Source organism: Dromiciops gliroides, chromosome 4, assembly GCF_019393635.1.
Source record: "Dromiciops gliroides isolate mDroGli1 chromosome 4, mDroGli1.pri, whole genome shotgun sequence".
Taxonomy (NCBI): domain Eukaryota; kingdom Metazoa; phylum Chordata; class Mammalia; order Microbiotheria; family Microbiotheriidae; genus Dromiciops; species Dromiciops gliroides.
This window is the reverse complement of record NC_057864.1, coordinates 494,449,698-494,470,713: the sequence shown is the minus strand read 5'-3', so window position 1 is coordinate 494,470,713 and position 21,016 is coordinate 494,449,698. Positions and strand designations below refer to the sequence as shown.

The window sequence follows — 21,016 nt, the reverse complement described above, 5'->3', positions numbered from 1 at the left end:
TGAGTTCAAATCTGGCCTCAGACACTTAACACTTACTAGCTGTGTGACCCTGGGCAAGTCACTTAACCCCAATTGCCTCACCAAAAAAAAATCAAAAAAACAACCAAAAAAAAAACCACATGGCCTTGGATTCAGGAGGACCTGAGTTCAAATCTGGCCTCAGACACTTGACACTAGCTGTGTGACCCTGGGCAAGTCACTTAACCTCAATTGCCTCACCAAAAAAAGAACCCCAAAACCCCAAAACCCATTAAAACATAGATAATGTCACATTTAAAAATTGTCCACATGCAAGCTGTTCAGTGGTCCTCACTTCTATTTGAGTTTGACCCCCCCCCTCTAGCCCAAGACAAGTCCCAAATGTGTAAGTGACAGACATCAAGACAGCATCATAAACACATGAGAGGAGCATGGAAGCATTTATATGCTTGATTTATTGGAGGAGAAGAATTCAAGACCAGATAAATCCTCCAGAGAGGATCACAGAGGATAAACTGAACAATTTTGAGGACTTGTTCAGCTAAAATGAAAAGCAAGCTAGGTAAGTGGGCAAACAACCTTCTGAATCAAGTGTTCAGTAGGTTTCCCTGATAAAGGGCTCATTTCAGAGCCACACAGCGAAGTGCTTCAAATTTATAATAATAATAATAATTCTTGCAGGAGATCAATCCCTCCTTCCCTCCTCTACCTCCTCCCCTGGCTGTTAATTGAAGTTCTCAAAGCCACAGAGGAAGAAACCGCTCTGACCACTAATTAGACAAATACAGAGTAAAGCCCTTCTTCCTCTGGCATTTACTATGGATGTTACCTTGGCTATCTCCCTTCACGGGCACTGGACTCTATTAACCCCAAAATAGGGCAAATCGAGATCCAGCCAAAGACTCTTCCAGGTCCCTCCTGCTCTAGGTCTAGAACCCTGTGAGCTCCAGCCCCAGTGGTGTTGACAAGTGCTAGAGAGCCCCCACACAAAATGGACATCCCTCCTGCTCGCATTCTGCTCATTAAATGATATCTACTGCTTGGCACAATGCCTGGCACATAGGGCTAAAGCATGTTCTCTTCACAAGCCCCTGAGGCTGATGGTCCTTTCCACGTGAGGCCCAGAGACGGGAGGGACTGGCCCTCCATCAAGTGCGTTTGCAAATTAACAAGTATCTATCAAGCGGTTTCCATGTCCCTGCCAACATCTGGGCCCCTGGCAGCGGTGGCAGGGCAGGCAGGTGGGTAGGACAGGCCAAGCATTCTAAGTGCCCGGGGCCAGTGCCAAGCCCTGAAGCTGAGGGACAGAGGGGGCAGTCACGGGGTCCGAAGGTGCCAGTGGGGGTCGGGGGCCACTGAGGCTCGGGGGGGGGGGGGTACGGTTAGTCTCCTCCACCCTCTGCAGGGCCAGAACGGAGTCGGGGAGAAGGGGCGCGAGGCACCAGGAGGAAGCTGTGGGGCGCCCGAGGGTCTGGAAGGTCCTGCTCTGCAGAGCCAGAGAACCTTGGGGAGATGGTGGGATGGCCCTGAGCGGGCCATGGGGTGGCTGGGGAAGGGGGAGGAGCCATGAACTCCGAGGAGACCCCACCCCACCCCAGCCTCCGGTCATACCCTGCCAGAGGGCTGGGAGAAGACCCAGCCGAGGAGCTGGAGGGCCTGGTGGGGGGAAGTGACGGGGTCAAGGGTTAAAGGGGCTCACGTCTAGGGTTAGAGAACGAGGTTTCCGCGGGCCCTGCAGCCCCCACCCGCCCCTCCCCTGGGGGGGGTGTTCTGGGGGTCCCGCTGCACTCCCCTCAGAGCCCCTGGAGAGGGGGTGGGGCTGGGGGCGCCGCCTCCAGAGAGACAAGGGGCCTCCACTTATGGGGAGGTGCCCCCAGAGGGCCCCGCTCTGCGCCTTTAACCTGTGGGCTCGACCCAGTCACTCGGACCCCCTGGGCCTCTGAGGCTTAGTTCCTTTGTGGCCTGTTTCCCTTTCTTTCTTTTTTTGGGGGGCGGGGCAATGAGGGTTAAGTGACTAGTGTCTTGATGCCACATTTGAACTCAGGTCCTCCTGAATCCAGAGGCGGTGCTTATCCACGGCGCCACCTAGCTGCCCCCTCTCAGTTTCCCTTTCTGTAAAAGGTGGGGGTTGGCTTTGGCACAGTCACTTAACCTTCCCCGGAGCCTCAGTTTGCCCCCCCTGGTCTCCCGGGCTGGGGAGTGGGAGTAGGGTTAATGACTGCCTTTATCCTGCCCCCAGCCACGTCCCGTCCTGAAGTTCCCGGGCTTCGGGCCCTTCAACGGCCCTTCCAGCCGCCGCTTCCGTCCCTTTCCCGCCCGCGCCTCTGATTGGACAACGCGTCTAGCGGCTCAAGGCGGGCCCTTTGAAATTGGCCAAACGGAGCGTTCGGCTCGGTCGACGTCTGTAGATCACTGGCTGATTATCTAAGGTGGGCGGAGCCTGGGCTGCGCGGAAAAAGGAAGGAGGGAGCGGCAAGCGCGCCTGTCAATCAGAGCTCTACCCGGGCGGTTGGCTGGGTGGGGTCGGGCTTCCGTGAGAAGAGCGACCCGCCTCAAGCCCGTGATTGGCAGGGCAAACAGACGCCGTTCACTCGTTGGTCAGCAGAGCCATCCATCTGCAGGAGCACGCCGATGGGCGTGGGCGGGACAGCGTGAGAGGGGAAAACGCCGCCAGAGCTCCGAGGGCGCGGCGAAGGCAGGGGCGGGACCACGCCGCGTCCCAGCCCCTCACTCCCGCTCAGCTACGGGGGCGGGGCCCGAAGGGGGCGGGGCCGCTGTGTCAATACGGCGGCTGAGGAGGCGGCAGCGGAGGGTCGCGTCCGTCCCGCAGCCCCGCGCGCCCCCTCGCCACACCATGGAGGACCGCGAGCAAGACGAGCGGCGGCGCAAGGTGGAAGCCGGCCGGGCAAAGGTAGGGCCGGCCCCGACCTCCGCGGAGGACTCCGCGCGCGCCAAGTTCGGAAGCGGGAGGCCATGGGGAACCGGGAAGGGGAGAGAAAGCCGCGGCTCCGGGAGAGCGGGAAGGCGCGGCCCGGGTCAGAGCCCGGCGGCCCTGCGGCCCGCCATACCTGCCGGGGCCGCGCCTTTCCCGCGGTCTCGCCGGGACTCCGCTACCTCCCGGCCGCCGCCATCTTGAATCCGCCGCTCTTTCTCAGGCTCCGCCCCCGGCCTCCCGGCCAATCGGCACGGGGCGGAGGCGGGCCCGGGCTCCGCCGTCTGGCGAATCGCCTCGCCCTCCGGGGCTCGGACCCTGACTAGCGAGTCGCCCGGCCCTCTGGCGTGCTAGAAGGGTCCCGGAAGCGCAGAAGTCCGGGCCGGAAGTCGGCGGCCTGCCTGCTGGTCTTGGGACGCTCCCTCCAGGCTCCGGGCGGGGCTTGGGGCGGGGTTGAGGAGGGGGCGTGGGCCAGGTGGGCGTCCTGGGCTGGGGTTTCTCCATTCTAAGAGGCGCTTCTGAGCTGGGAGTGGCCTTGTACAGATGGGGAAACTGAGGCCAGCCTGGGGCGTAGGCGCGGTGCCGGGGAAGGGGCGCGTCCTTATGGACCTCCCAACCCAACTGCGGCAGCCCCTGGGGCGAAAAGGGGCCTCCCAGGCCGGCCTTCCACAGGTGTTCCGGGGGCTCCCAGCCTGGTCCTTGTCCCTGTCTTTGAGGCCTCTTCCCTGACCCAGAGAGGGAGCTGGGCCGGAGGTTCGTAGGCCAGGAGAAGCCCCGGCCCGCACCAGGCGGCTCCCCCCCCCCCCCCCCCGCCCCAGGATCCAGGCTTGGAGCGGGGTGTGCAGGCTGGGCTCCCCCAGAGACCTGGGCCTTTGGTTAAAACCCGCCATGGCCTCCATCCAGCCCCATCTGTGAGCTGGCACCCTCAGGAACCAAGGCGTGGGGGGGGACTGGCCAGGCGTCCAGTGAAAGTGCCCAGTGGAGCGGCCCTGTGGGCTTCTGGCCTGGGCAAGGGATTGGAAGGAGTGAGCCCCACCAAGCTGTCGGCCCTCCCGTGTACTGTGTTGGCTACCTTCTCTGGCTTGTCACGGTTATTATCAGGTTGCTTAGTCAACAGGAGAGAAACCTAGTACCACCCCCCAAAGTGGGTGCCTGTCTGCTGGTCGGGGAGCCCCTGTTGTGAGCATTTCTCACATCACTCTGAGCCATCCCAGGCACAGAGGAGACAGAGGCGATGATGGCCTGAGTCATTGCTCTCAAAGACGTCTGAACTTGGTACTGGGAGAACACTGTGCTTCGGAATAAAGGGAAATGGGCTATTGAAGGAAAACGGTGTGTCGGTCCTTGGGAATAGAGGGTGGCTCTGGTAGAGATAGCCCACGTGTAAGTCGTGTCCATAAGGTTGCATTATAACAAAACAGGTTACAAGTCTGCCCTTTTATATCAGACAACCTAGAGCTGGCACTTGGAAACATTTTTAACTGAAATGATTCTGCCTCTCGTGCCTTTGAAATGTTAGTGGAAAATTCTGGTCAGCTACAAGGAGTGTAGTTTAAAAGAATTAATTGCATCTCAGCTCAAGGAACTAAGGAGAGGTGGCTTGTAATGGGTGACATTATTTGGAGGTCCCTGGTGTTTTGTGAGCTGAGATGGTTCAGAAAAATAGAGCATCTGAGTCTTCAAAGGAAGAAAGGAAATTGACCTAGCTTAATGAATTATTTGCTATTTCTGTCCCTGGGTCTCTGAATCTGTGGCTAGGAAGTGTTAGTGCAGATGTTTAGATTTGGGGGGCAGTGGGGGCAAGAGAATGAAAGGGGCAGAGTTTCCTCTTGCTTGGCAACATCCTGCCAGGGCCCAGGGCCGTGCTGTCAGCTGTTGCTTTAATCGCTTTGACCTCTTTGTATAAGGAAATTAGGGCCCTAATAGATTGGGAACTTGCATGTCATTTTAGTTAATATTAGAGCTGGGCAGACTGCAACCCGCAGGGTCAGTCGTGATGAGTTTGGTTAGGGGTGATGCCTTGCTTGGCTACTTGGGGCAGAACAAGCCTCAGTAGCAAGGGAATCCAAGAGTATTTTTATGGACGGTCGGATTAAGACACTCCATGGCCTCTTCCACGTGTGTGTTAACTTTGTGGTCTTGTTATTTTTTTCTCACTTACCTCTGTCTCTACTACTTCTTAACCTTCTTGTGTAGCTTGCTCAATTCCGACAAAGAAAGACAAAAGGCGACAGTACGAGTTCGAAGAAAAAGGCGTCGAAGAGGAAGAGCTCGGCTGTCCATGCGGCTGTCCAGGAGAAGGAGGAGGAGGAGTGTGCGTGTGCGGTAGAGACCCCAGACAGCCAGCTCCCTTCGGACCTGGAGCAGAGCACGGAAAGCCGAGCCGGCAGCAACTGCACAGAGGCGGGAGCCGGTGTGCTGGATCCCACGGTAAAGCGCTTTGTGGAGTGTGGCTGTTGTTTGCCTTGCTTGGTGTTCATAACATGAACCTCTCCTTGTAACTCACTAACCTCCATGTTTGGTCTGTTTTTGGCTGCCATAAGTGGGAGGATGGGTTTCTTGTTTCCACAAGGTGAGTGATTGGTGTTCTCTTTTCCCCAGTGTTTTGTTCTTGGGTGACGTGGTCATTTTGAGAGACTCTTTTAGGTCTGGTACTTGATTGTGTTTGAGAGCATTAACTAGCTCAACAGGGTTGGTTCTCCCCACACTCCCAATTCAAACCGAGAACTACCTAGAAACTTTCCACATTCCCCAGTGGCCTCCCCCTCTTCCATTTCCCTCTCACCTTACTGCCCTTGAAGTGAGTGGGGATCAAGTGGAGCCAAGCCTTCCATGGTGCTACTGATGTAGACCCCGCTTCAGTGGCCTGACTTCTTCCCGGGGGCCCTGCAGGAGGATGAGGAGGAGAGGAAAGAGAGGAGATGTGTGTTGCTTTGTCTAAGGTGCTAAGCAGAAGAGAGAAAAGGGGATGAGTGTCAGCCAGCTGTGGGGGATCTGGCAGGGTCACCGCTTTGGGGGGTTCCTGGGTCCAAGGGTCTGCCTCAGCTTGTTGGGGAGCCCTGGGCTCAAGGTCCATTGGTGTGGTGGTGCATGGAGGCCAAGGAGGCAGCAGAGCCAGCCACGTTCGGCATGTGGGAGGTGGGAGCCTTCGAATTTTTGCTTTTGAAAAACAGTAGGTGATGGAAACTAGGCTATGAATTTTGGAGATGCCCAAGAAGGGCAAGCAAACATTTCAGTGCAGCTCTCTGGGTTACATTCTGAAAAGAAGAAGGCCACTTGTCCCTTCAGTGTTGTTGTCTGGTGTATCAATGGCACCTTTGATTTGGAATGGGCTGCAAATTGTAGGAGTTTCTAGAGAGGTCCTTTGAAACCAGCATCCTTGACCACCTATCCCTAATATATGAAAATTGCCCAATATTTTCCTTCTTTGGGAAATTCAGGTGACCAGAGTTGTGTAGGCACTGGGAAAGTGTGGGTCTAGGAATGGCACTAAGTACCATCATGCCCCAATGCCAGCAGCAGGCAAAGAGGCTGTGCCCTGGCCCTGTACCAGAGCGGATCAGGGCACCAAAATATGTGGTGGTATTTGTCTTTTGGGAGCGGTGTGGGGCAGGCCGGTGATGTCTTGGACTCTTCTCTCCTTTCTCTTTAATCCTTTCTTTGTCTCTTCATTGGTAAGGCTGAGAGGGAGCTTTCCAGTTGGTCAGCACAGAAGAAGCCAGTGACTGAATTAACTGTACAGGAACAAGTACCAAAAGTAAGGATATTGGTCTTGCTTTATGTATTTAGTGTGAGAGAGAGAGAGTGTGTGTGTGTGTGTGTGTGTGTGTGTGTGTGTGTGTGTCTCTCTCTCTCTCTCTCTCTCAACAACTCAAGGAACTGTAAAGATTGGAATGACGCCCCCTGCTGGATACTTACTGTAGAAGAGTTCCGCCCATGAAGTGAAGGTCTTTGAGGGCAAGACCAGGAGTCTTTTCTTTGGCGTCAGGAAGTGACGCGGGCTAGTGGGAGGAGGAAGAGACTGGCGCTCGCTCTGGGGCCTCTTTCCTCTGGACTCTGGCGGAGAAGGGAGCTAGAAATGCGCTCTCCCTTTAATAGATAGGAATCTAGGCCTTTCTCTCTCTCTTTACCAAATTCTTATTCTCCTTAATAAATGCTTAAAAGTCTAACTCTTGCTAAAGCTTATAATTGATTGGCGACCACTCATTAGATATTTTAGACAGTTTAGCTAGAATTTTAGCCCTTAACAGAACACTGGGCTTTGGGTGACGATTTGTTTCCTAATGTGGGGTTCAACTACCATTTAGCTGTTTTGGGACTTGGCTGGTTTACTACATTTGTGAGGCCACAGAAGCTAGAGAAGGCCAGGGACTGATCCCCCTCCTGACCCCCTCACATTAGTGCCATGGGAAGAAGAAGCATTGTCTGTGGCCTGTTGGCTTCTTCCCGCGTGCTGCCCCTGTGGCACCTCCCAGCCCAGGGCCATGGTGGAAAAGAGGATGGAGAGAGAGAGGAAGAGAGCACGGGCCTTGGAAATGGCTCTCAGGTTTGGACTGAAAGTTGAACTTTGCTATTGAGGGTATCTAAGACATTTTAAACATGTTGGGGACTACTTTTTAGAATTTCTTTGATGTGTCCAAAATAACTTGAATTGCTGAATCCGTGTGACTTTATTGGTCCTGAAAGGTTTCTTAGAAGATTTTATAGTCAAAAGCTGTTGAAGAATTGCAACGGGCTTACTTCTAGGTCTTGCAAGTCATGAATGGAAGGTCCCATCTTGGCTGCCTTCTCTCTTCCATGACCAGCACCTTATATGAAGTTGCCAGTGTATGCAGTTATTTCTGCAGCATTTTTTCTGAAATCTTCCTTGCTTCAAACTCTTGGGGTCATAATGCCTGGAACCCTGCGGGCACATACTCGGGCATCAGTGCTTTCCCTTACAACTCCATTGGACTCTAGATGAGGCTTGAGATGGTTGCCAGCATGTGTGAAATGCTGGTTGGTGTGTCTTTCTCTGTACAGGACAGCATATCATCCTTAGCCACAGAGCCCAGTGAATTTGAAGTGCCAAGGGCTCAGGCCAAGATTAAGATGCTGGAAGAGAAACTTGTGGGCAAGCAGGAGGACATTGACCTACTGAGTCAGGAGGTGGGCGAGCTTCAGGTGCGGCTGGCCCAGTGCTCTGAGGCTGCTCAGCTGCAGCAGGTAGGAGCTTGTGGCCCTCCAGAGGAGCCCGAGGGAGGGCTAGGGAGAGGGACGAGGACGAACTTTTCAGGACTCTTGGAGAGCCTCAGTGCAGGCTTTGCCGAGGGTGGGGAGGGCCTGAGGGAGGAGGAAGAGGGGAGGGAAGAGTCCTGGGGGCAGCTGCAGCCAGTCTTGGTCTTGACCCTGATCCCTTTGGCTCTGGTTGGAGATGGATGCTATGAGTTTTGGCCGGGGCGGGGTGTTTAGAGTCTTTCATATTGGTTTCGGAATGCCTTTCTCTCGAGGAATAGCCTTGTTTCTTTGACTGTAAGCTTGTTGAGGGCCAGAACTATCTTGTTCTCTATTTGTATGCTCAGGCCTTGGTGTAGAGTAAGCGCTTAGGAAACATTTTTGTTTGTTCATTTCTCAATGCCATTTGGCGGCAGCTGCTATTATAAGGACTTGGCCTTTTCTGGTGGACCAGAAGCCAGTGAAGGGGGTTAGAGATGGACCTCAGTGGTCCATCCTTGGTGAAGCTGCCAGGGTGCAGGCAGTATGGGCCAGTGGCCTCAGTCACAAGTCAGCTTGGCATTCTCGCTTCTCATTGCTATGTCTTGCCTTCCATGCTAGCACTGAAGGGCAAAGCGTGCATTTTGTTTGGGGGGGCATTTTCTGTGTGTGCCCAGGTGGGCTCTGGCCTAGGTTCCGTGTGTTCGGCCATAGAGTGAATACCTCAGTCCCAATGAGTCTCTGGAAGCCCAGGGGTGGTGACCCTCAGGAGGGAGGCAAATGCAGCTCCTGACACCACAGACCCTTGAGGTTCTTGGATAGAAGGGAAGTGCCTAAGAAAAGCACATTGAACTCCCTGCAGGGGAAAGAGCCTCTGCCCTGGGGACTGTGGAGCCTCTGGGCTGGGCTCCCTGGGCCTTCTGAACTGTCCAGAAGAGCTGGCTGGCCTTTTCACATCATGACATAGCAAATGGTGGAGTAGAAAGAAGCTAACACCCCCCACCCCCTGGTCCCCCAAACAAAAGAAAAACCAACCAAATACCCAGTGAGAAAGAAATGTCAGGAGGGGGAGGGGGCGGAGAGATGCGTTAGCTCCTGTTTGTGCTGGTGTTTTCTGCCCCAGCCCCACTGCCCCGCCTCTGGATGCCCCACGTCATACTGTGTAGGCTACTTGTAAACTGAGGGACAGGAGGAGGGAAGGGCCACCCTAGCATTTCTGCTACTCATGCCATTTAGAAAGGTTTGAGACACATCATTTCTGGGTATTTTATTAATAATGCTAGCATTTTAATAAAAAGATTGTCATCTTGCTATCTCTCAGACCAAAGACAGTCGTGGCGGCTGGCTCACGGCTTATGTGCCCCTTGGAAAAGGGGTGTTCCTGAGGGTGGCAGCCAACTCTGATTGGTTAACAATTAATGAGAGAATGAATATTACAATGAGGGGCTAGACCTGAACTTCTGTTATGTCATTCCCAGCATTGGTCCTTCTATTCAAAGAGTTTATCCCCACCCAGCCCTGAGTAGAAGACCTTGGCTTTCCCACCTGGGTGGGGTTTGAACAAGAAAGTTAGTGCAATCAGTGTTATCAGAGACTGAACTTTTAAAATCAGGACTTTAAAAGGCATGACTCTGGATCTCCCCAAATCATTGGCCATTCATAATCACGTCTCTCATCCTGTCATTGCCCTCCAAGGATAGAATGACATAAAAGAAAGCAAGGAAGGAGAGAGCCCAGCAGGATTCACTGAGAACTGGAGGGGGTCAGTACTGGCACTTGGCATGAGAACTGGAGGGGGTCAGTACTGGCACTTGGCATCCAAAGAAACCCTAAAGTCTTGTTAAAGAAGGTTTGGAATCACAGGTAGATTATTCCTCAATGATGTGCTCTCTGGTGATGTCACAAGAACCACATAAAAGTCATCTGGGATATTATGAGCAAATACACTGTGTTTGAGACAGAGATTGTTCATATGAAAACAATCCAAGGTGCCAGACTTTTTACAGAAGTGCCTGGTGAAATGGAGCTTCCTCTGGGCTGAGCCCTGTGCTCAGCAATGGGGGTCCAGAGAGGAAAGCTGGCCAGTCCCTGCTCGCTGGAGGGGCCACATGAAAGAGCTACCTGCAGCAGGGCAGATGGCAAGGCTCCTGAGCTGAGACACCCTGTCCGGTTTGAATGTGGAGCTTTGGACAGTGCCAAGGACAGTACTGATGCGGACTTTCTGGGCTGCTCAGAAGGGGGAGGCCTCATCCCTGCAAGGGTCCTTCTTTCCCTGGATGGTGGCTGCAGGGGACCAGGTGTGCCCCCGGCAAGGAAGGGTTATACAAGCAGTGAAATGAGTGGAGCAGTAGAAGGGTCACAGAAAAAGGGAAAAGAATGCATTTAAATGCCAGGTAATACTCCCTGAATGAGCCAGCAAAGAGAAGAGAGATTCAAGCAGCTCCGAGTGTTCTGTGCCACAGGCAGCAGAACAGTCACTGGCTTTGCAGGGCAGGATGCCGGCTGTGAGATGACAGAGGCGAGAGGTCCGGCTGGAGCCGAATTCAGATGCAGAAGGGAAACAGGCCAGGGCAGCAAACAGACCTGACGTCATCCTGAAGAGAATTAGAGGGATCTTCTTTGTGTAGTAGAAATATTTAGCGACCCCAGCAAGGAGAAATCCCAAATAGAATTCTTTAAGAAATGTCCTGAAATTTGAGGTTTACAAGATGGAAAAAAAATACTTTGAACTTTCAGCACTGTCTTTCATTAAAATCTACATTTGTGTCTCCTCAAACATCTCAGCAATAATAAGCAACAAAATGCCTGAGCCTTTAACGTTTTCCCCTAGAAGCGCAGTTACCATCCTGCAGCTTAGAGCGCTATCTTGGAAAGAAAAGGAAATACCGTTCCCAAACCTTCAAGCATTTTGTAATAAAACCCCATCATTCCAGAGTCTGAGAGGTAGGAGTCACCCTATGGCTGCACAGTCTTTGCTTAGAGAGCCCTTCCCAGAAAGGGCGTCCACCAGCTGCGGAGGCGGCCCCTTCCACCCTGGGCTAGCTCTCCTGGGTAATGCCAAACCCAGCTGTGCCTTTGCAGTGTCCCTGGCTATTCCTGCATCTGTCCTCAGGCTGCAGGGAACAAGGCGAGCCGCTCCTCCTGGCCCCAGAATCCCAGAGACAGCTCCCACTGGCTCTCGCGGTCAGCTTGTCTGCTTCTGGAGACACTCCAGTTTGTCAGGATCCTTCTTAGAGCCCCAGGGCAGATGAGGGGCCACATCCTTGCTCCTGGAAGCTCAGCCTCCCTTAATGGTGCCCATAGTCGCATCAAGCTTGTAGTTTCACAATGGCTACCTAGCCTTGCCTTCTCCATGTTGATTTGTTTTGATGGGTCAGTGAGGGTTAAGTGACTTGCCCTGGGTCACACAGCTTGTAAGTGTCAAGTGTCTGAGGCCGGATTTGAGCTCAGGTCCTACTGAATCCAAGGCCGGTGCTTTATCCACTGCGCCACCTGGCTGCCCCCCATGTTGAGTGGTTTTGTGTCTGGTGGCAAGACACTTCAGTTCTGCCTAGTGACTTTTATATCTGACTCAGCCCAGTGCTCAAGACTGCCAAGGTCCTTGTGGATCCCGATGCTGTCAGCCCTCTGTGGATGCACGCTCTCTCTCAGCTTGGTGTCATCTACAGAGATGGTGATGAGCATCCCTCTCTCGGCCTTTTTCCGAGGTTGTGGCCCTGGACACCTCCTGAGAGGATGACCCTGCTCTTCCAGCCAGTTCTGTGCCCCTGACTGTACTGTTGTGTAACGCAGTGCCATGAATGTAGAGTCAGGGCTATTGGAGGTTGGTGAGGTGGTGGGACGGAGGGTCCATCCTAGTTCAGTCAGCAAGCATCTATTTAGTGCCTACAGTATTCCTGGCACTGTGCTGAGAGACAAAAAACAAGCCCTGCTCTCAAGGAGTATGTAGTCTAACGCGATAACGAGGGTAGGTGTGAGCAGTGGAGGCACCTGCAGACGCACCTGTAGGAGGTAGGATCTCTGAGGTGTATGGGTGAAGGAAGGAGCAGTCCCAGCATGGGGGAGCATGAGGAAGGCCATGGTTGGGGGATCGTAGTGTTCTTAGGAGTGTGAGGAGTCTGGCTAGGGAGAGCTTTGAATGCCAGATGGAATCTCTCAGCTGATAGGACAAAGGATGGTCAGCCCTGCCTGTTAGCCAAAGGGAGGGTGGACTGTAGTGGAGCCGGCTCGAGGCAGACCACTAAAAAGCTGGAGGTAAGGGGGAGCCAAGACAAGGGGTGCGGAAGGCAGGTATGACCCGACCTGATGGTTTGCTGAGCGTGGTGGGGTGAATGGGAGGGACACGGGGCAATCAAAATGATTCCCAGCTGTTGGGCCTGGTTGGTGCCCTCAGCCATAGTGTGGACGTTCTAGGGGAAGATAATGAGTTCAGTGTTTCTCAGGGCTAGGCCGCCATATCCTCAGTCAGGAAAGCGGAATTGTGTCTGGGGGCTGGAATCTCTGAACTCTTCGTACAGAGCCCAGGGCCTGTTGGTGGGCCCTAGTAGATGCTGGGATTCCAGCCAGAGAGCAGGAAAGGAGCCCAGAGTTCATGTGATCGAAGCCGGCTGCCCAGATAAGCAGCACGGGGCTGTTGTGGTCGGCCTCCCCTGTACCGCCTCTGCTTTCTGTCCTTGGTCTGCAGTCCTGAGCCTACACCTCCTGGGACTGTGGACATCAGCGCACCTGCCTCTTGTGGTTGGGGCAGGCTGTGGCTAAGCCTGCGCATGTGATGAGAGAAACTGATGGGGTCAGAGTTCATGGTTGCTGCTGCCTCTGCAGGGAGAGCCTGGGACATGGTCAGGCTCTCCCCAGGGCTGCTCACCGGGGCAGGATCGAGAAACTGGTCAAGTCATCATGGGACCAGAGCCTTGAAGAGACCTCAGGGAAATTGGATAGATTGATTTATTCCACTGTGTAGTAAATCTCTGACCCAGGAGGAGCAGCATGCTGGGTCTGGGGGCATGCCAGGCTCACAGCAAGCACACGAACCCCCAGCTTGCTGAGTCATAGAAGAGGAGAGGGTGTGCCAACTGAGGCAGAAAGGCTTCTGGGGTCCCAGGGACACACGGAGAGGCCAGGGTCCTGGCACAGAATCGCTCCCCTGATGGCATAGCTGGTCCAAACTCTGGATCTGACAGTTGGGGAAACTGAGGCCCCAAGGGAGAGGTGATGAATGCCCATGGGGCACACAAGGACCAGGTAATTCATCTCTTGGGGCTCTGCTGCTGTTTCTCTGAAATGATCTCTGCTCTTCGAGGAGGAGAAACAAAGTAGGGACAGTGGGCAAAGAAAGCTGGAGGGCATTGAGGCTCCCCCAGGGACGTCTGGGCCGTTACTTTTCTTGTGAATCTTGGTGACCCGTTTGATGTGTTTGGTTGATATTGAAAATTGTGTGTGTCTGCAGGTGCGTTTGTACACACACATAGGCTAGGATAGTCACGGGCTCATCCAAATGAATATAAACAGGAGACATTGGAGTGGAAGGAGGTTGTTGTGTCTCTATAGGGGATAAGAAGTGAGGGCTGTGTGGTGGAGGCTTGGGCAGGCCACGGAGTCCTCGTGTTTGACCACGTGTCCGTCTAGGTGGGCCCCTGGAGCCTTCCGTGAGGGCTCCTGCCAATGCATGGCAGGCATTGCTCTGTATTGGATCTTGGTGACAAATATCTTTGAGCTTCAGGTTGCTTGGTACATACTGTACCGAGGTGGCTTTTTCAAAACCCTGAAAGAGCCTTCCATTCTACATTGGCCCCTGTGGTAGGAATTAGAGATGGCAGTCCAGGAAAGAGACAGAATCATTGTCCAGCTGACCAGTCACCTTCAGCAGGCGAGGCAGAGTCACGAGGATGTGCAACAGGAAGCCCTGCTCCTGGCCAACCAGATGCATGACCTGCAGCATCAGTTACAAGAGGTAATTTGCTCATAAGCTACATTGAAGTCATTCTAGACTATGGAAAGACACTGTGATTTTTAAGAAAGTCTGGAGCTCTGGTGCTGTTAGAGTCAGTCCCTCTTTCTTTGGAAGAGTTTTGGTTTAGAGACTAGAGGTGTGGAAACTTCTCCCCTCAGCAGTGTGGACAAGCCCTTGGGACCTTCCACTTCCTGTTTCCTGGGCACTGAGAGCTGGAGGGACTTGCCAGCCCATACATGGTAAAAGGGGGGTGGGGCTCAAACCCAAGGCCTGCCAGCTCTGACGCTGGCCCTGCCTGCGTGGTGTTGTGCTGGACCAAGGCAGCGCTGACAGTGCTGATCGAAGCTAGTCTTTGTGTGGCCCCAGGAGGGTCACAGGGCCCTCACCCAAAGCACTCGGCTCGTCCTCTCAGCCCCCCAACATAGGCACTAGAATGAGCCCTATTATACGAGTAGTTTAGGAGTGGTCCCCTCTGGGCCTGTGTACACAGTACTCTGTTTCTTCAGTTACTTTACCCTCATCTTTTTTTTTTTTTTTTTTGGTGGGGCAATGAGCGTTAAGTGACTTACCCAGGGTCACACAGCTGGTACATGTCAAGTGTTGGAGGCTGGATTTGAACTCAGATCCTCCTGAATCCAGGGCTGGTGCTTTAGCCACTGTGCCACCTAGCTGCCCCTACCCTAATCTTTTTTAATGTGGTTCTGTTCCCACTGTCTCTCTACCCCATATCCCTGATTCCCCTCCTTGTTATCCCTTTTCCTTTGGGGTTTTGCTCACTTGTTCCTTTTTCTCTCCTGCTTTTTTCTATCATATTATTCTCTCCCTTTTTTTCTTTCTTAGCGACTCTAACCCTAATTCCCCCTTTCTCTCCTCCCCTTCAATTTGTTGTGTTCATTAGGTTTTGTTTTTTCTTTTGTAATGTATTTTTTATTTATTTTGCTAATTATTTTCCAATTACACATAAAAGTTTTTAACATTGATTTGAAAGAATTTTCAGTTCTAAATTCTCTCCCTTTCACTCTTCCTTTACCCCCTGAGAAGACAAGCAATATCATGTCACTTATCCTGTGAAATTGTGCAAAAACAGTTCCATATCAACCTTGTTGTAAACGAAAATGCACAAAAAACCAAGAAGTATGAAGAAAGTTAAAAGGTCTGCGTCTGTCTTTGGAGTTGAGTAGTATTTTTTATCATGGGTCTTTTGGAATCGTCTTAAACCCTTGTCTTGATCAGAGTAGCTGAGTCTGCCACACTTGATCATCACTACAATGTTGCTGTTACTGTGTACAGTTAATTGTCTCCTGGTTCTGATCACTTCACTTTGCATCAGTTCATATAAGTCTTCCCAGGTTTTTCTGAAAACAATCTGTTTGTCATTTCTTATCGCCCAATAATATTCCATTACAGTCATACACTGCAACTTGTTTAGATATTCCCCAATTGATGGGCATCCCTTCGATTTCCATTTCTCAGCCCCCACAAAAAAGACCTGCTAGAAATATTTTTGTACATATGGATCCTTTTCCTTTTTCTTTGATCTCTTTGAGGTATAGACCTAATGGTGGTATTGCTGGGTTAAAGGGTATGCACAATTTTACAGCTCTTTGGGTATAGTCCCCAAGTGGACTCCAGAATGATTGGATTAGTTTCCAACCTCACCAATAGTGTGTTAGTGCCCCAATTTTTCCACATCCCATCCATTTTTCTTTTTTTTGTCACGTTAGCCAATCTGGTAGGTGTGGGGTGGTGCCTTAGTGTTGTTTTAATTTCTGTTCTGTTCATTAGTTTTCTGGGTTTTTTTGTTGTTTATTTTTTGTGGGGCAATGAGGGTTAAGTGACACAGCTAGTAAGTGTCAAGTGTCTGAGGTCAGATTTGAACTCAGGTCCTCCTGAATCCAGGGCCAGTGCTTTATCCACTGCGCCACCTAGCTGCCCTGTCCATTAGTTTTTAAAATGTCCTTTTTTGGCACCTTTTTCCAAAAAGGATTTCTCTCACTCTCTTCATCTTCTCTTTCTATCTACTCCAGACTCTTGTTCTCTAACTCATGACTCCTATAATTAACTAGTCTTTCTATTTTCTGTATTCCTTGTGAAATCAAAACTTCGAAGGTTATCCTGTTTTCTACCCTCTAGATAGTTTCTGCCACTGCCTTGTAGAGCTTGCCTGTCACAATGCCATTTATTGGAGGTGTCAGAGGACCCCTCCTACCAGTGATCTATACCCTCCTCCGTTACCTTTCTTCCCTCATTTGCCTCAAGAATCCCCATGATTCCATGCTTTCCTGTTCCCCCAGGTGCCAGTTGGCCCCACTCCAGTAGGACAAGTGGCCTCATCCAGAACCATATCCCACAAATCACAGCATTTATTCACTCTTCCTGCTTCTCCGTTGTTTGGAGGGTTTGAGGAGTAAATAATCTATTCCCTTCTGGTTTTCTTTCTAAGAATGTTTCAAATACCTCTTTATTTTGTTTTGGTTTTTGGGTTTTTTTTAGGCAATGGGTGTTAAGTGACTTGCCCAGGGTCACACAGCTAGTAAGTGTCAAGTGTCTGAGGCTGGATTTGAACTCGGGTCCTCCTGACTCCAGGGCCGGTGCTTTAACCACTGTGCCATCTAGCTGCCCCCAAATACCTCTTTATTATTGAATGTCCATCTTTTTTCATTTATGGTCAAGCTCAAATTTGCATGGTAGGTCCCCCTCTCCTGCATCCTGACCTCTGGTGCCCTTCAGAACAGATCGTTGTTTTGTTCCCCTGCTTTTTCTGGTGAGTGTACAGGAGTCTTGCCTGATTGGAAATTTGAAGGACTTTTTCCTGATGGCCTGCAGAATTTGTTGTCTCTGGATTGAATGATTAAATTTGATCACTGTGTCTTGGGATTTGCAGCTTTGTGTTCTTTTGGAAGTGATCTGCGAATTCTTTCCGTTGGCATGCCATTGTTTTGGGTTCAGAAGGTCTCTTCTCTTGTTCTCTTCCTTATGGCTTTGAGGCTTTTTTGTACTGTTGTGTTCTTCTCAGAGCCCAAGGATCTCTGATGGTTTCAGAGCAGATTTTTTTTTCCAAGTTCCAGTTTTTCCTTCACTGCTCGTGTTTGCTTTCCTGATCTACTGTTCTCTCATTTCCTTGGTGAGGCAGCCATTGCAGACTCCAGCTTTTCTCTTCTCCCCGTTGTGTTTGCTGTAGAGGCTGTGAGTTCTGTTCTCATCCTTCTCATTTCTCTTTTAAGCTCCTCTGGAGCAGCGCATTGTGGTTCTGCGTTCTCTTCATAGTCCAGAGTCCTCTCTCTCCCCAAGTGTTGTCCTATTTCCCTTTGGTTGCAGTATTTATTCATAGGTGCCTGAACTTGTTTCTCGAGGCCCCCTTCTGCTGTTACTGTTTTCCCTTTTGCTTTATCTGTTTATTTTCAAGCTTTGAGAAATTGTCTTCCCAAGACCTTTGATAATTGCAGCATTTTTCCCCTCCCTTTCCCCTGTTGCTTACTTTCTCTTCCTTGGAGGCTGGATCTCCCAGAGTCAGCCTTCTCTCACAATAGGCAGATCCTGGTAGACTGGCTTAGGTTTCTGCCCCGCTGACTTCTAAGTGGTCAGCAGTGGACCCAGCTGGGCGGAGTGCTGTCCAGCCCTGCCGTGTGTTCAGCGTCCTGCTCCCTCTGTTGCTCAGTTCTCTGGCCCAGGACCAGCAGCGCAGAGAGGAGCTGTGCTGACTGCCAGTGTCATGTGGCCTTGTCCACTGTGTCACATGGGCTTGTCCACTGTGTCACTGTCTGCCGCTCAGGGCCGGACCAGGGTTGTGGGGTTTGCCGCTGTGCAGCCTCACTGCCAATGGGGTGTAGGGTGAGGGAGGAGGCTGAAGTGGATTCAGTTTTGGTGCAAAGGCTTGAGAGTCATGGGGATCGGAGAAAATGTCTACTCCTGCATCACATTGCTCATGGGACCCAGAAATCCCTATTTATAAATAAGGAAACCGAGGCAGGCAGAGGTGAAGTGACTTACCCAGAGTCATACAGCTCGTAAGTGTCTGAGGCTGGATTTGAACTCAGGTCTCCCTGGTGCTAGGCCCAGCGCTCTGATCACTGGGCCACCTGGTTGCCTCAACAGTCTTTTGTTAAATGGTTACTGTATGCCATATACTACTGTGCTAAGTGCTGGGGGTACAAAGAGCAGCAAAAACCAGCTGTCCCTTCCAGGAGCTTAAACTCTAACAAGAGAAGCAACATGCAGGCAACTCTGTATGGAGAAGAGACAGACTGTGCCGATCGGCAGCAATCTCAGAGGGAGACAGTAACAGGGAGGGCAGTGGGGAAAGGACTTGGTCTGGGCCCGAGGAAAGCCAGGAGGCAGAGAGGAGAGAGAGGGTTCCAGCCATGGAGGACAGCCTATGAGGGGGCTGGCTGCGTGTCATCAGGGAGGCCAGAGTCACTACATCAGAGTGTTGGGGACATAGAAGGTGGGAGAAGACTGGGAGTATTAGGAGGATCAGCATCTCGTGGGTTCTGAATGCCAAACCAAAGAAGGGATGATAGGAGTAGATCACAGGGCAGCTAGGAGGCACAGTGGACAGAGCACTGGTCCTGGAGGCAGGAGGACCTGAGTTAAAATCTGACCTCAGATACTCACTAGCTGTGTGACCCTGGGCAAGTCACTTAACCCTCATTGCCCTGCAAAACAAACAAACAAAAAACATTCTTTTGGGGGCAGCTAGGTGGTGCAGTGGATAAAGCACTGGCCCTGGATTCAGGAGGACCTGAGTTCAAATCCGACCTCAGACACTTGACACTAGCTGTGTGACTCTGGGGAAGTCACTTAATCCTCATTGCCCTGCCAAAAAAAAAACAAAAAAGGAAAGAAAGAAAATTTAAAAAATAAAAACCAAAACCAAACAAAAAAATTGGGGCAGCTAGGTGGTGCAGTGGATAAAGCACCAGCCCTGGATTCAGGAGGACCTGAGTTCAAAGCCGGCCTCAGACACTTAACACTTACTAGCTGTGTGACCCTGGACAAGTCACTTAACCCCCATTGCCTTTCAAAAAAAAAAAAACTGGGGAGGGGCAGGGCACATGAGGCTGTGGGGTGCAGGCTGGCTCTGGGCTCAGGGTGGGGTTTGTTTTGATTTTTTGTTTTTTTTGGTGAGGCAATGGGGGTTTTGTGACTTGCCCAGGGTCACACAGCTAGTAAGTGTCAAGTGTCTGAGGCCGGATTTGAACTCAGGTCCTCCTGAATCCAGGGCCGGTGCTATATTCACTGCACTACCTAGCTGCTCCCAAGGGTGGGGTTTGAATCCTTGAAGGGACATGATCTGTGCAGTTTTCACCAGGTGTGAGTTTGAGGTGCCAGTGGAATGAACCCCAGTACAGGGATCCATCTGAGAGTTGGCACGATGATGCCAATTGGGAGGAATTACCTGGGACTGAACCTCAGGCACATGGCTGTACATCCCTGGGACCAGAGAGACTGAGAAAAAGCCGTCAGAGCCATAGGAGGAGGGAGCATCAAGCAGGGGCAAGGTGTTCACTGGTCCATTGTCATGGGTCCGCCCAACTGGCCTGCCAAGTTGGGAGTAGCCAGAGAGGCTCTTGTAGCAGCACAGGGGTCGGAGGCCAGGTGGTGAGAAGAGGAGAGGCAATCTGGCCTCATGGTCTGACGGGAGGGACCTGGGTTTGGAGGCAGGGAGGTTGAGGTTCAGAATCTGCCCCCAACTCGCTGCTGGCTGACCCCTGGCATGGCCCTCCCCTCCCTGGGGCTCCACAGCCTCTAAGCCCCAAGTCAAGACTCCTAGGTGAAGCATAGGAAGCAGAGGACATGAACATAGTCCCAAATCGGGAGCTGGCTGGAATGAACCTCCTGAGGAGGCCAGGGGTGGGACGTCCAGCTTGTGATAGGAAGGCCCTGGCCTCTGACACTCCTGCCTCCGTTTTCTCATCTGTAAAAAGGGAACAGCGTTAGCACCTGTCTCCTTGGGTGGTCGTGAAGGTGAAATGAGCTCATGTGTGGGGAGGTGCTATGGCATACTTTGGGTTGGGACTGCTTGTTAGCAGGTGCCTACTTGAGCCGTGGCGGGAGGGCCGGGTGTTGGGTGTGGAGTGGGCAGGATGGTCCCGGACGCCCTTTCCCACGCTGTTCTGTGATTCTCTGAGTGGGAAGGACAGAAGGGATCAGAGTGGGGGCCTTGCAGAGGGAAGGAGCCTGCTAATGGGGGACTGGCTTCCCAGGCATGACTGACCACGCCAAGGGAGGGGGGACTCATTCTAGGACCTGGGAGGGCCAGAGCAAAGTGAGCCAAAGGTCAGGCTGTGGGCCACGTCCAGGGGCATCGGGGATCGCTGCCGGATGAAGCAGGAGCTCTCTTTGCCTTACTCTTCTGCAGCACTCCTTGTTCTGGGCTGCTGGAGAGTTTGTGAGAAGCTCTGGGGAGGCCGGGGGATCGGGAGGCACCCCAGCCACTCCCAGCTTTTCCTGGGGGCTCACGGCCAATTGTTTGGCGTTTAGAATAGCGAGCTTCTGAAGAGCAAGATGCCAACCAAAGAAGGCTCGTCACGGCCCCAGCCCCCAGCAGCCGCCTTGCTGCAGAGCCCACAGGAGCCAAGCCCTTCCCTGCAGGTGCTGTACCCAAGGGCCCGGGATTTGGACATGCAGCTGGGATCATCTCAGGAGGTGAGGAAGTGTGCGAGACAGCCTCCCTGGGAGCCCTTGCCCGGTTCTTGTCCCACACGTGCTGGTTGTGTGTCCCTGGGCGGCTCGCCAGACCGCTCCCTGCTGAGGGCCTGGAAGATGCCTAGACCCGGCTGGTGTGTGTGGTGGGCGGGCAGCGTGTCCTCACTGAGGTCACTGGAGTGATGACATCAGATGTTCAGTGGTGTGAGGTCCTAGACACTGATGTTCTTGGGGAACATGTCACCCCCGTGTGGATCAGAGATGCTGGCTGGTAGGTGCACAGAGAACCACTTCCAAAGTGGCCCCTTTGGCCT

General features: G+C 52.4%; 1 protein-coding gene across 1 annotated transcript in view; it reads left to right on the top strand.

Annotated features, from left to right (window-relative positions):
* The first annotated feature begins 2,760 nt into the window (after positions 1 to 2,760).
* The window catches only part of PCNT (pericentrin), a 134,444-nt gene continuing 116,188 nt past the window's right edge, over positions 2,761 to 21,016 (top strand). The window contains exons 1-5 of the mRNA XM_044002591.1: positions 2,761 to 2,890; positions 5,108 to 5,341; positions 6,591 to 6,668; positions 7,934 to 8,116; positions 20,538 to 20,702. Coding sequence (XP_043858526.1) covers positions 2,834 to 2,890; positions 5,108 to 5,341; positions 6,591 to 6,668; positions 7,934 to 8,116; positions 20,538 to 20,702 — 717 coding nt within the window. The 5' untranslated portion in view covers positions 2,761 to 2,833. The remainder of the gene's footprint in view (positions 2,891 to 5,107; positions 5,342 to 6,590; positions 6,669 to 7,933; positions 8,117 to 20,537; positions 20,703 to 21,016) is intronic.